Raw genomic sequence first — 15463 nt, 5'->3', positions numbered from 1 at the left:
TAGTTCATAGGATGCTGACAAGCATTCTCTTCAACCATTCATTTTCATTATTAAAAGGCATTCTAAAACATAATCTCCCCCCTCTTTTTAGTGTTTTAGTTCTCTCAGAATGAATAGCTAAAATGTATTACATCAGAAATTTTCCTCCCTTCCCTCAAAACAAAGCCACTTGCAAACACCGTGATCAGTGAGGACACCTCTGCAGGCCTGAGTTATAAAGGGATGAAGCCAACGTCTCTTCTTCTGCTGCTGCTGGGCTTGACCACATGCTGGTACTCAGCCTGAGAGGCTCATTGAGCTTCTGCTGCTCTTCGCAATGCCAGAACTCAAGGCTATCCTCAGGTTGACCAGCGGCTGCTCTTGGTAGAGCAATTGCCATTTTGATCCATTGCTTCTAGTCCAAGGAGAAGTCTTCCCTTTGGTGCTTTAGTTCAGAGACATTCTGTCTACCCGGGTGAGTTGAAACGAAAACATGTTGCACAAGAACTCTGGAAATTTCCAAATAACACTAATTTCTAGAACAACATTAACTAGCTAATGTTTGGTCCCAGCAAAAGAATAAAAGCTCAAATAGCTTTTGAATGAAAAATGACTGAAGGGGAACATACAAAAATATTTTCATTTCATAAATGAGTTTGAATTGTTTTGCCATTTTAACTCAAAAGAGGAAATGCCACAAACAGCATAAGGGAGGTTGCTGTTGCCCTTTTAAAACTTTATTTTAATGCACTGAATGGACCAGAGCCCTGAGGAATGTCTTTCACTCCTTTCATCCCCAACCCACCAGGCAGCTGTCCTGCTCAGCAGCCATCCTCCCACCCCGAGCTGGCAAGTCAAATGTCACATTCATTTCAGTTTCCAAAAGTGAGTGCTCAGCTGTACCACTAACCCAACTTCTTTTTGATGACCACACCAACCTCTCCCACAAACGTATATTAAGAGGAAGACCCCTGCCCAGTAACGGTACTTGGACCAAGTGAAAAGCAAGGGCAGTAGAATTTGTGGAAGTGCAATGAGCCACTGGTGCTAGTACTTCCCAAAAATGTACATGTCTGGGGGAAGCCAAAGCTGATTTTGCACTTTCTGCAGCTAGAGAAAGGACTTGTACTACCACTGATCTGTACTGATCTATAGGCAAGCTACAGACTGTGCCTTCCTACGTGGCGACCTGATGGGTGGGTAGCGTTAAACCTGACACACAAACCCCTTACCTGATGCTTCTCATATTGCTTAGTGAGGAGCACATGCTTAAAGCCCAATGGGCCCTTTGGGGTCAGCTGTTTTTCTACTTCCTGTCACAACCTAGCTAAAATGATTTCCAGGACATGGGCAGAAAAATCAAGTCACTGGAGCTATCACTGCTGGTAAATAATCTCTGCTACCTGGCTGGCAGCTGAGAGATAACAGTTCTCATGAAAAAGAGTGACTGATAATCAATGTATGAAATACGGACAATCTTTCATGAAACATAGTCTCAGCGCATTTTTTGGACATAAACTTACTAGTTACAGCAGAATCTTTTAAGAAATTAGTGCTCAGGAATCATGGCAATTTAAGGTTATCTGTAACCATTATTGAGAGTTACGAAAGTTTCTGGAAACCACAACAGAACTGTAGAGTAGGTTTGCATATTTTTGTTACAACTTCAGTTCAAAACTAGGGCCTAAAAAGTCTATGCAAGTGCTCCTTGTCCTCTTTTGAGACTCAGACCTCCCCACAGGATGAGCAGGAAGTTTCTTAATCCACATACAGGACGGGGGAAAAGTTTCACTCTCTTGGTTTCCGCCTACAACGCAGTAGAAATAGGGATGCTGTTATCCAACCTCTCCAGTGATCACTGTGAACATTTTGGTCTAGGGTGTGACTGATCACTCCCTGGTGACTTGGCCAGCAGCATCATGTCTCCATTGCATCTTTATGGCATACAACGAGAACCAGAAACAAAACATTCTGCTGGTGGTGATGTATATGATGCTGGTCACTACCTCCATGCATCCTGCAGTGTTTCGACAGTCTTTCTTCTTCTTTCCTATAGAGCTTACAAGTATTTTCTTCTCTAGCTAGTAAAGAGAATGGAGGAAGAATCACTTCCTAGCATTCAGTATACAGGTGGGATTTCCTTTTCTGCTTCTTGCTAAATGAATGTTACAGCTGAGGTTCTCTGAAGTGCCCTTGCTGATTGCAGAATTATAGAAGAGTTGAGTGGCAAGCACCCCTGGAGGTCATCTGGTTCACTGCATCTGCTCAAGCAGGGCACCTAGAGCCAATTGCGCAGAACAATATCCAGATGGCCTTTGAGTATCTCCCAAGGATGGAGACTCTGCAACCTCTCTGGACAACCTTTGACAGTATTCAGTCACCCTCACAGGAAAAAAATAAGTGTTTCCTGATGTTCAGAGGGAACATCCCATGTTTCTGTTTGTGCTCGCTATCTCTGGTCCTGTCACTGGGCACTGTTGGAAAGAGCACTCTGGATCAGTCTTGTTTGCAACCTCCCTTCAGATATTCGGTCCATGATGGCCTGCGGTCCTGATGGTCCATGCCGGTAGCACGATTTCTGGTTTCTCTTTATATCTGGGTACAATAATGCTTTGAAAGGCAGATAAAATATGTACTAAATGCTTTCCTAATGTGCTTTTCCACATAAGCTATTGCTTAGAAGTGGCTCAAAAAAATAATTCAGGGGGAAATGGTCTGTGTAAACATGAGCAGGGATGGAGGCAGTAATCACTGTGAGCCTTGAAGCAAGAAAATAGCAGTAAGATTTTTTTCAGAAAGCAGAGACGTCGTATTCTAGGTTGCTTCAGAAGGGGAAACGTTTCAGGAAAATAAAATTAATGACGTGATAACTGAATAAATGCATAGAATAACTCCTTTGGCTATGCTAAGTAAGAATTCACTAATTATTTGTACCACCTCAGCTACTGGGATATGTCAGTATAAAGTCTACTTTGCTTGACACGGGGGGTGGATGAGACAGCAGAAAAAATGGTTCAGAATCAGCCACAGTCTCGGTATCTTCTGAAGCCTTACTAGAAAACACTGACAATGCTAATTGTCACAAAGCTGGCATCTCCTGGCTCCCCCCAAAAAATTAGTTTTTAATTTTCTTAATCAGACTTACCAAACAGAGCCAAGACCTGGGTGGAAGAGAAAAAGCCCATGAAGCCTTTTAAAAAGAAAACTCTGAAGAAGGGGAGCTCTTCAAAGAGCTTTTCTGACAGAACAGAAATGTTTAAGGACCAAAACAGTTGAGGTCTGTCTCTCATATGAGTTAGTAGGGGGTTTTGATAGTATAGTTCTAGAAACTTTTGCTTATATGCTCTGTACCTACTATTAACCACATACCAACTGTGCTGATGCTAACCCTTACACAGCAGAAGAGTAAGTATGAGCAGGTAAGTCACAGAATTCAAATCTGGAATAATTAAAACACAGAGTCTCCCAGTGAGATGCAGGATACCTGCTCAGCAAGGGAAGCATTACGTTTTCTCTTTCTGATGCCCCCAGCCAAAGCAGCATGAAGTAGCTCATCCTGCCTCCCTTCTTCCTGACAGATAGACTCCATTACCAGTCTACAGGATCAATCTTTCGTTGAAATTTTTCCAGAATAAACCTGTATCCATGTTTGCAAGTATTTGTCCCATGTATTCACAGGTAAAGAACTTTTATTACAATTAAACATTAAGTTTTTCTGTCACACAGTTGGAAAAATATCTCAGAATGCCAAATTTGACCTGTGTGTGGCCAGACACTAAGATTTTGCTTCAACCCAAAAATTTATTGACTTACATGAAAATATTCCATCTTAACATAGTACACATTGGTAGCATTTGAATACATATTTACAGATTTATTTGAACTTTTCTGAACTGCAATTCTACAACCGAGCAACATATCCATAAGTGTTTCATAAACTTTCAAACACTTACATATTTATACATATAGTTTTTGCATATATATATATATAAAAAAATATTTTTGAGACTCAAGGACTGAGAATAGTCAAAAGGACATTATTGCTACATTTCCATATTTACAAAAACAATGCATAAACCCATTCAAAACACCAAGCCATTGCAAAATAAGATTCAAAAATCCCCAAATTATAAAAATATACATTTCAAGAACGAAAAACCCAAACCTCTTTCAGCTAAGTGTCTGTATAGTACCGAGACATCTATAATTATAACAACTAGCTTGTCTACAGTAGCTCTCAAAGCCAACACGTTACAAAAGAGCTTTTATAGCATTAAACTGAAAATGCTCAACAACAAGTATGCATAAGAGTGCCTCCAAACAACTGGCTAACTTTGGAAAGGTGCAACAGCCTAAGTATGTTCAGTGCAAATGGCTAATTTTTGACTTAACTCTGAAAGACAGCTTCCTGTAACAATAAACCAAATGCACAGTCATTGAAGCAGGGCGGTATTCAACATAACCCAAAATATACTACCAATGTGTGTATTTATAATTACCTTGCATTTGGGCAGTTAGTACAGATTTAAATTGCATGTAAACTCAATCAAAATCCTGGTAAAGTATAAGTTACAGAGTGCTTAAGTGCATTGTAAATAAATAGGTACTCCACTAGGACTCTTGTCTCTGACAAATGCTTCTTTCAATGCCTTTACTAATTTCTAGGGGACAGAAACAAAAGAAGAAAATAACTAGCCCAATCCTAGGCTGAACAGGTACAGATCCAAAGCCCCACGTCTCAAACAAGAATGAAGGGATACTTTCTTTTATCCCTTCACAGCTAGGCTCTTTTTTATGATCTCTGGACTACAACAGAAAGGTGAAACAACTCGGGGCGTGGGGAAATAGCCCTTTCCAGTTATCACTATCCAAGCCCGCCTGTGTGAAAGATTCACCTGGGTAGGACAAGATAAAGAAAGGGCCCCTAGGAGAGACATTTTTGCCTCTGCTCTTGCTTAGATAAGATGACTCATTTAACGGCCTCTCCTCCAGACACACCGTTTACTGAGAGCAGCCCTCCTCCTCTATTTTGACCAACATGGCAGGGCCCACCTATCTCTGGTGAACACTTTTGGATATAAGCAAAACAAGCATCCAAACCCTTGGGCTCTGAAAGCAAGGAGGTGTTCAGGCTCTGTGGTGCAGAGACACCCTGTGATGGGCAGCTCCATCTGCTGCTGGTGGGGAATGGGCCAGTGGAAAGTAGTGCCTATATTTACAGAAACCTTGTGACTGGTCTGCAAGGCTGACAGTGTGGGTGGGAAATGAAGGTGAAGATCCATGTTCTTCTCCCCTCCTCTGGTTCAAACCCTAGAGCTCCCAGGAGGGTTTGCTACTGTGCAGACTAACTTTGGAAGGGTCTCGGTCCCTTCTCCTCTCTTGCCCAGATACATACAGCACCCTTGCTGGCCTCTATGATACTTGCCTGGGAAAGCTTCTCAGGCATGGCTGGATGTGGAAAGGGGTTTGCAAAGCCATCAGCTTAATATTAGTTTATTTCTTACATTTGCAAAACAAGATTAACTAGAAAATGACTGTAGGCCTTCCAGGCGTGGATCCAGAGAAGGATCACGGCAGATTTGGTTTGATATGCCATCATCTTATTCCACACCCTGGCCCAGGATTTCTTTTGTTGTTTTTTTTTTTTTCTTCTTCAGATCTGGCTCTCTACTGCAAATACACACAATATAGCAAAATATATACAGCTTCAGTTAACATTGCAATGATGCGTGTAACCGTGCTCAGAAGATTGAGTTTATGTGTAACAGTGTGTGGTAAAGGACAGTATTACAACAACGTTTCAGCTACACAGTGGTAGTAGTGAGTAAAAGTAAGAGAAATTATTGAAGTTGTTCATCTCTCACCCCCTGCACAATACAGCTAATACATCTGGGCTCCTCTTCTTCCAGATGCCACTCAAACATCTTCGCGTACCAGAAGAGGCTGAGTAGATGAAGCACTACTACCCACCGAGTTAATCCTCACTGAGTGATCTGGAGCGTTTTCTTGACTGGAAGGTGGAGTTGAGAAGTTTGCGTAAACCTGCAGACACCAAAGACCAGTGTCAGTACTCCTCATGCATACCTGGAGAGCATTCCTTTGCTAGCCTTTTCTCGCTGTGTACTACACACCGCTGTGGAAAGGTTCCAGCTCAGGTATTTCTTTGTAAATCTAAAGAGATTTTCAAAAGGTCTTGGGCTTAACTGCTCTTTTAGAGAATCAAGAACCTCAGTCTCAGTTATTAACAACACCACAGCTTCTAACTGCATGTCAAATTTCAACTGAGCTCCAGAAACGCAGCTCAGGCTGTTACTAAACTCCCTCAGAAACCTCACTAACACTTCCTTCATATTCTTGTTTTTGTTTTAGTAATGCCTGCACCTGCCAAAAATATGCTACAGGATGCAATCGAACACCAGCAGCTTTCAGTTTCCTCTTTTCTCAAATTGTCAGGAAGCCATGTATTCTGTGTCCAAACAAGGCATCCAGAAGGTAAAAAGGAGCTTTATTTTTAAACCAGGATTTAAACCTACTTCTTTAAACCCCAGTAGCACACAATGTTATTGTGAGAAAAAATCCAAGTTTCTCATGTGCCTCTAATTTTCCTTTGGACTGTTTTGTCCAGTTACACTCCCACAAAAAGGTTTTACTAGAGAATGATCGAAGCAGCAGCGAGTATGGTTTGACATGACATACCTCCAAGGTTATAAAAACAGAGCTAGGGGAAGCAAGAGAGAAGAGGCAGAAGAGCATGGAAAGCTCAACCCCTTAGTCCACAAAGATGTCTAATACAAACAAATGTGAGTATACTTTACATCTGAGATGTTTCCCAGATCAATAACATTTTTCATAGTTTAAAACGAATTTACAAAGTAAATCAAAATTGTTGTGCCAGGTCTATTTTGAGTGAGAAAGATCAACCATACTAACAGTCTACACCAGCTGGTACGTTTTAGGTATGGGCTGACAGCTACTGTCTAGTGGCACAATTAAACAGCAGTGAGTAGCCCAGATATCATTCCTACCACCCAAACTAACAGTGTAAAGCTATTTAAGTAATGCTGGAGAATTAATGAAGCACCCAGTCTTTTTGCTCCTTACAGCTCTAGTGTAAAGTCTTGCTTGAAACTGCTTTGACTTCTGAAATCTGATGATCCATAACTCACCCGGGGGGCATTATCTGAAAGCTGCTGCTCTATCAGCTGTACGATCTGTTTGAATGTGGGTCTCTGTAAAGGATCAGCATCCCAGCAACTCTTCATTATGTCATACCTGCAAAGATAATGGAATTAAGTACCTCTCATGAGGAAGTCCTTAAAGCACCTATCTCATTTCCATCATTATTTCAAAGAAAAGTGTGACCCGGTCCCACCTTCTTTAAATGACATTTAAGAATAGAAATAGTGCTGATAACACCTGAGCTTGTGACAACAAAGGACTCAATACTCATCAGAGCCTCTGGACAGAGCTTTCTTTGACAGCTTGCTAAGTGCCAACCATTTACAAAACAGAGGATTAGGGATGGCTCATATAGAAGATCAGTAGACAGTCCTCTCACTGTCAGGAAGTACAGTGCAAATACAGATGCTGTACAGTCTGGTAGTACATCTCTATGTCTACTTCATCTGAACTAAAAATGTTTAATTATGTTCTGTGATCTGTCAATAATTCATCAACATGGAGCAGATGCCATGACAAAGTGATCAGATGACACAACACGAGTGTATTTCATTGCTTGTAACAACACATGCATGTATTCTGCTAGTTAAGAGTACATGAATTATTTAAAACATGAAAAGAACTTAAACAAAAAAAGACAATGAGGCAGTGCAATAAGCCTTAAGGCAAGAATGGAAGCATCCCTTCCTTTGTGCCACTGCTTATGTTTGGTGATCAGAGGTGCTGGTTTCTCACTTACATTTCTGGTGGTGCACACTCAGGGCTGAACATTCTGTATCCCTCCTTGATCATTTTATAGAACTTGGAGTCCACAGGCATCCCTGGATAAGGGCTGCTTCCTGTTGAGAGAGCACATGAGCAACATGATTTCTGCATCTGCAATAAACAAAGATGAAATAGAAATCCCCTGAAGTACAGATCTTGAAGGAGCTTACCTAAAGAAAAGAGCTCCCAAAGCAATATCCCATAAGACCAGACATCACTCTCAAAGGTGTAGACACAATTGAAAATACTTTCAGGTGCCATCCACTTCACAGGAAGACGGGCCTTTCCAGGGAAAAGGGAATAAATTAAGACAATAGGCATAAGGAATACAAAATTAAGCTTTTCTACCTCTTACATGCTTTAAATGCTCATTAAATCAAGAAATCCAACCAATCTCAAGTATCCAACCAAAAACTGAAATCTCAGCAGTTTAGAGTCTCCAAGCGCTGCATGGTTATTGATCCATCTTTCTGCGGATCTACCAAACTCCTCCAGCTCCTTGCGCTCTCATTTTCTGTATACTGCATGATTCCTCCTGTCTTGTATGCAAAAGATGGCAGGAAGCCAGAGCAAAATAATATATATGACCGTAGCATGGTTCCTTATGCAAACATGGAAGTCCACTTCCATAGACTGGTTACCATAGGCACACAGGTAAGATTAACCTAGTCAAGATGCTTCAGGCTTTAATAAACAGTTAAGACACCTGCTTTAGATCCTCAGTGTATCAGAAAATCACAATAAATGAATATATATTGACACATATTTTGGGTGGGAGTGTTGATCCGCTGAAGGATAGGAAGGCTCTGCAGAGGGATCTGGAGAGGCTAGATCGATGGACTGACGCCAACTGTGTGAGGTTCAACCAGGCAAAGTGCAGGGTCCTGCACTGGGGCCACGACAACCCCACACAACACTACAGGCCTGGGGAAAAGTGGCTGGAAAGCTGCTCATCAGTAAAGGACTTGGGGGTGCTGACTGACAGCTGCTGAACATGATCCAGCTTGTGCCCAGGCAGCCAAGAAGGCCAGCAGCATCCTGGCCTGTATCAGCAATAGTGTAGCCAGCAGGGCGAGGGCAGTGATCATCCCCCTGTACTGGGCACCACTGAGGTTGCACCTTGAATCCTGTGGTCAGTTCTGGGCCGCTCACTACAAGAGAGACATTGAGGGGCTAGAGCGGGTCCAGAGAAGGGCAACAAAGCTGATGAAGGGTCTGGAGCACAAGCCCGATAAGGAACAGCTGAGGGAACAGAGGTTGTTTAGTCTGGAGAAAAGGAAGCTCTGGGGGGACCTTATACAATCTCTGCAACCACCTGAAAGAGGTTGTAATCAGGTGGGGGTCAGTCTCTCCTCCCAAGTTAACAAGCAATATGACAGGAGGAAATGGGCCCAAGTTGTGACAGGAGAGGCTTGGACTGGATATTAGGAAAACTTTCTTCATTGATGAAAGGGTTGACAAGCACTGGAACAGGCTGCCCTGGGAAGCAATGGAGTCACCATCCCTGGAGGTGTTTAAAACATGTTCAGATGTGACACTTAGAGACATGGTTTACTTGTGACCCTAACAGTGCTGGGTTTATGATTGGACTCAGTGATCTTAAAGATCTTTACTAACCTAAAAAATTCTATGATTCTATGATTTTTGATAAATTTGTGTGGGGACAGACATCCCTTGGGAATGCCAACTGAAGCAGAGGAAAGGGCACAGAAAGCCCTTTCTGTAGGAACCGGTCAGGCTTCTATCCTAAGCATTTGTCCTACTGTGGGAGAAACCTGTTAAGTGGTCTTGCAACGATACGTCAAAAGTTACATTTCAGCCATACTATTGAGATGAATTTGCCATGGGCTGCCTCACCAGACAGTCAACCAGAGTTGTTTATTTCCTGAACAACACAGACAGCAAGCACTCTTCCTGGGCAAGCCCCCAGCTGCTGTCATCAGCATTGCCTCCCAGCAGTATCGACAACCGGCAATGCCCCAGCACTCCTCATCTGCTTTAAGATCAGGCCAGATGCAACTGGATGCCTCCTGCAGCCACTGCTTCCTCTCTCCCTCCCCAGGCAGCTGCAGCCTATCCTCCTCTGACCCTTTCAGGCTACGGAATCAAAGAAAACCATGGCTTTTTGCCTCCCACTATGCCCTAATCAATAAATTCACACTTCAGAATCCAGTTTCCATTGTCTGAGTGATGTGTTACAGCACAGAAGAGGATGCAAGCCCCAGATTATATAGGTATTTTAAAAATGAACCATTTCAGTAATGCACAAACGTAGTCATGCCAAGAGAAAACAAGTTTCAAAATAATTATATTGAAGATTGGGCTACCAGCATATTCTAATGGCAAAACTTAAAATTATTCACACAGCTATAACTTTCAGTACATTCAGATGTACCAGAAAGACTTGGTGTTATATTGGTGCAGCAAACCCTCTTCTCCACTACAACAAGCATTTAGACACCAGCATGCTTTTTTCCAGTATAACAACACACACATACCAAGGGTTTTGTCAGCACACACATCTACATCAGGAATTGCCCCTGCTAACATTTCTGACCAGCATGGATATATACCAGAATTCAGAAATCTAGATTTCCGTGTAAGAAAGACTTTTATTTGCATGTCAAGACAACAAGAACTCCCCAAACTTAAAACAGGTGGCTTAAGTATCATATATACTTACATTTCCCTTGACCACATAATTGGAGTCATTCCTTATGTCTCTTGCCAGGCCAAAGTCACAGATTTTTGTTATTCGACCATGAGTTAGAAGAATATTTCTTGCAGCCAAATCCCTGTGAATGCACTAAATAACAAACAAACAAAGCTATTTTATAACATCTCAACAGGCTGTTGCTTGGGTTATATGTACACTCATCTATTCGACTTACTGCATTGTACGTTTTATGGTAAGCTGAAAGTCATAACGAAGCCATGTGACAATAAGCTTACTCAGATGATTAAACATTCTGGTGTAGTAAGTATCTTTACTATCATGACATTGATCCACATAGCTAAGGTTGTCTATGCATTTATTTTAGAAAAGAGCATTTGCAGTCACTTTCAGTTTTGTACTGTTTCACATTTGCAGCTCAAGTTTCATATACTTCTTCTTTGACATTTTATCAAGAATAATCACTGCCTTGTTTCCTAACACTGGACAAATAAGGAGAAAATGTGTTTTTTTTTCTAAAATAATTCCAGTCTTCCATTAATAACTATTGTGGTTGAGGGAAAAGTGCTAAAAAGATGAAAATAGGGAAAATTATGGTAGTAACTCAAAGCCAACAGCTTGGAAACTGAATCCCATTTCAGAAATACTCCTCTGGAAGATCTGAATTATTAAGTACCTATGAGATCTTTATAAGCAGACCTAAGCATTTGAAAATACCGTAAATTTTCACATGCCAGTATCTTTCAGTGTATAGTCATGTGTTCAGTGACCTAGCTAACTTATATTTCCATTTTCTGGAATACGTTTCCCAAGCTCCAGATGGGTGCTTGAGTTTTCCATGAGTTGTGTTCCTTTGTATGCAGCTGTGGAAGCCATGTGCATTTGTTAAGAGAACGGAGGCAGGTCCCTAACAAAATTATCTCTTTTTCCATCTGGAAAGGCGAGTGTTAAGCTCCTGTTTTACTGATGGTATATAGCATGCAGGCAAAAGCTGTCTAAAGAATATCTGAAGATGGTTCAATTTTTCTTTTTTCCTTGAAATATGAAACTTCAGGAATTCCCTACAAAAAATTACTTAAAATATCAAGAGTTATGCAAATCAAACTCAGAAAATAACTGCAGGTTGCATAAACCCCTTAATCTCTGCCCCTTCTGCAGGCTTACATGAGGAACTATTTTTAATGACAGTTATTGTCTCAGGGGACTCTCATTCACCTCCCAGTCCAACATATTCTGCACTTTGCATATGTAAAGGTGAGAGCATAACTGCACTGTAGCAGTAAAGTGAAGGAATGGTCAAGCATCCAGCATGTCTCTGCCTTGTTCAGTTTGCCCTGAATAAAGACTTTGTCCGTTGGAGGAAGCCCTGTCTTGTGATTAAGTCACCACATGCTTAATAAGGGAATTATTTCCCCATGACAGACTCTCATCCCAGCTCCTGCACAGAGGCACTTTTATGCGTCAGAGCCTTGATACACAAGCAAGTTGCAAAAGAGCAGCTGGGTACTCTGCGCCGCTGATCTGCATGGACCCTCCTTCCCTGAGGGTGTGAGGCAATCTGAGGCATCTTATCCATCAGCCCACACTACTCTGCATTTACTATCTGGAGCTAGGAGCGTATATGTACGCTATGACTGAAGAGGTCCAAGCACAACAACGTGTTAGCACAGTGGAACTTAATTCTGTGATAAAGTTGTTTATTCTGCACTACCAAAGCAATATTGCTCATTATTTCCCAACCTCAAGTTCAGGTGGTGTTACGTTCATTATTGCCTTTGCTACTCAATGCCACACTGTCTGTTTGTATCAATGGAAAAGCTATAGAGAAAAGAGTCCCCAGGAATGATGCATACCGAATTCTGGGGCTATTCTATAGGAAGAAGGAAGTGCAGCAGGAGGGCCAGGAGACCTCCTTGGATGGATAAGGAGCTCCTGAGGAAAATTCAAATGAAAAAAGAGGCTTATAATAAGTGGAAGCAAGGACAGGTGGCATGGGAAGAGTACAGGGATGTTGCCCGGGAAGCTAGGGACCAGGTTAGGAAAGCTAAGGCCCAGTTAGAATTAAACTTGGCTAGAGGTATTAAAGATAACAGGAAGGGATTCTGCAGGTACATAGCAAATAAAAAACAGACTAGGGAGAACGTAGGCCCCCTCAGGAAGCTCTCGGGAGAACTGGCTACACAGGATTTGGAGAAGGCTGAGGTTCTGAATGACTTCTTTGCCTCGGTCTTCACTGGCAAAGGCTCTGACCACACCACCCAAGTCTTGGAAGGCAGACACAGGGACTGTGAGAATGAAGACCTTGCGCCCACTGTAGGAGAGGATCTAGTTCAAGACCATCTTAAAAGTCTGAATGTGCACAAGTTCATGGGTCCTGATGAGATCCATCCGCGGGTCCTGAAGGAGCTGGTGAATGAAGTTGCTAAGCCACTGTCCATCATATTTGAGAAATCATGGCAGTCAGGTGAAGTTCCCGATGACTGGAAAAAGGGAAATATAACCCCCATTTTCAAGAAGGGGAAAATGGATGACCCAGGGAATTACAGACTGGTCAGTCTCACCTCTGTGCCTGGCAAAATCTTGGAGCAGGTTCTCCTGGAAGGCTTGCTAAGGCACATGAAAAACAACAAGGTGCTTGGTGACAGCCAGCATGGCTTCACTAAGGGGAAATCCTGCCTGACCAGTTTGGTGGCCTTCAATGATGGGGCTACAGAACTGATGGACAGGGGTAGAGCAGCTGATGTCATCTACCTGGACTTGTGTAAAGCGTTGAACACTGTCCCACACGACATCCTTGTCTCTAAATTGGAGAGACATCAATTTGATGGATGGACCACTCGGTGGATAAAGAACTGGCTGGATGGCCGCACACAAACAGTTGTGGTCAATGTCTCAATGTCCGGCTGGAGACCAGTAACAAGTGGTGTCCCTCAGGGATCGGTGCTGGGACCGGTCTTGTTTAACATCTTCATCACTGACATGGACAGTGGGATTGAGTGCGCCCTCAGCAAGTTTGCCGATGACACCAAGTTGTGTGGTTGCGTTGTTATGCTGGAGGGAAGGAATGCCATCCAGAGGGACCTTGACACACTTGGGAGGTGGGCTGATGCCAACCTCATGAAGTTTAACCATGCCAAGTGCAAGCTCCTACACCTGGGTCAGAGCAATCCCAGGCACAGCTACAGGTTGGGCAGAGAAGAGACTGAGGGCAGCCCTGCAGAGAAGGACTTGGGCGTGTTGGTTGATGAGAAAATGAACATGAGCCAGCAGTGTGCACTTGCAGCCCAGAAAGCCAACTGTATCCTGGGCTGCATCAAGAGGAGCGTGACCAGCAGGTCGAAGGAGGTGATCCTGCCCCTCTACTCTGCTCTTGTGAGACCTCACCTGGAGTACTGTGTGCAGTTCTGGTGTCCTCAACATCAAAAGGACATGGAACTGTTGGAACAAGTCCAGAGAAGGGCCACGAGGATGATCGGGGGCTGGAGCACCTACCGCATGAAGACAGGGTGAGGAAGTTGGGGCTGTTCAGCCTGGAGAAGAGAAGGCTGCATGGAGACCTCATAGCAGCCTTCCAGTATCTGAAGGGGGCCTATAGGGATGCTGGGGAGGGACTCTTCATTAGGGACTGTAGTGACAGGATGAGGATAACGGGTTAAAACTTAAACAGGGGAAGTTTAGGTTGGATATAAGGAGGAAATTCTTTCCTGTTAGGGTGGTGAGGCACTGGAATGGGTTGCCCAGGGAGGTTGTGAATGCTCCATCCCTGGCAGTGTTCAAGACCAGGTTGGACGAGGCCTTGGGTGATATGATTTAGCGTGAGGTGTCCCTGCCCATGGCAGGGGGGTTAGAACTAGATGATCTAAAGTTCCTTTCCAACCCTAACCATTCTATGATTCTATGATTCTAAGATAAGAAGAAATAAAGAATACGTGTGCTAAGCAGTGGATGTCCTGCATACTGAAGGATAGAGGAGCCTGACGAAAACCATTAAAATCTGTAATATGAGTTTGCCCATAGGCCTGTTTTGAAGCTGTTAATAGGTGAAAATTAAACCAAAGAGTTTGGAAGGAGGAACAGTAAGGGGAAAAACAAGTCCAAAAGCAAGTTTTAATGGGGACTTCCTCTGGAGCAGAATTAGACCCACATTTTCCACTGTTAACACAGGATCCTAGAATTATATTATTTTTGTCAAACTGCATGTTTGGTTTTGCTCTTTATCCTAGGTGCAACTGTATTACCCTATGTCTCCATTAGTTAGAGTGTTTACATGTTGAATGGCACTTTTCCAATATAATGTAAGAACAACCACTAGAACAAAACAACTATGCTGTGCTTAAGACTTCTATTATAAATCCCTTTCTGTTCTGCAATACCTCCCCTATGAAACCCAAAGAAATGCCTATTATGTTCAGTGTAGCCTGTGAAGATTCTTTGTGGGTCTCTAGGCTGGTTTTATCTTTCCAGAAATTAAAAACCAAGATATATCCTGTACATTTCACCATACTGCTAAAAAAAAACCCAAAAAAGCACACAGTGTGATACCTCTCCTGTTTAAGGAAGTATTCTGCATGAGAGGAGTAGCAAGTGCAGTGCTGTTTAGAACTAATGCAGACAGTTGCAAAACTGTCTCCATAGAGTTGTTTATTGTGTAAATTCTCCAGCAGAGGATGAATCTTAAACTCTCAAGATTTAATTGCTTTTCTGAAGGAGTCCACACGTTGGGTTTCCATTTTTTTCCTTAATTCCCTTTAATTCCCATACACCAAAGAAGACTGAAGAAATAACTCCTTAAGGTTTCCATTCACTGCCTTCAAAGCCATCAGGAGTTTTGCGTGCTCCAGGAAAGAAGGAAGGGCTGGAGATGAA

At 42.6% G+C, this 15463-nt stretch overlaps 1 protein-coding gene across 2 annotated transcripts in view; it reads right to left on the bottom strand.

Annotated features, from left to right (window-relative positions):
- Positions 1 to 5456: 5456 nt before the first annotated feature.
- The window catches only part of KIT (KIT proto-oncogene, receptor tyrosine kinase), a 55958-nt gene continuing 45951 nt past the window's right edge, over positions 5457 to 15463 (bottom strand). Inside the window, exons 17-22 of one of the 2 annotated variants that reach the window (XM_057414002.1) lie at positions 10607 to 10729; positions 8094 to 8205; positions 7898 to 7997; positions 7146 to 7251; positions 5914 to 6021; positions 5457 to 5649 (exon numbers count right to left, since the gene is read on the bottom strand). In XM_057414002.1, the coding sequence (XP_057269985.1) occupies positions 5647 to 5649; positions 5914 to 6021; positions 7146 to 7251; positions 7898 to 7997; positions 8094 to 8205; positions 10607 to 10729 (552 nt within the window). In that variant the 3' untranslated portion in view covers positions 5457 to 5646. Of the gene's footprint in view, positions 6022 to 7145; positions 7252 to 7897; positions 7998 to 8093; positions 8206 to 10606; positions 10730 to 15463 lie in introns of both variants that reach the window. The other variant, XM_057413994.1, reaches the window with a different exon arrangement.

Source organism: Pezoporus wallicus, unplaced genomic scaffold (genome assembly GCF_028554395.1).
Source record: "Pezoporus wallicus isolate ANWC-B61680 ecotype Strahan unplaced genomic scaffold, APGP_CSIRO_Pwel_v1 contig_5709, whole genome shotgun sequence".
Classification (NCBI taxonomy): domain Eukaryota; kingdom Metazoa; phylum Chordata; class Aves; order Psittaciformes; family Psittacidae; genus Pezoporus; species Pezoporus wallicus.
This window is presented reverse-complemented; position numbering and strand designations above follow the sequence as displayed.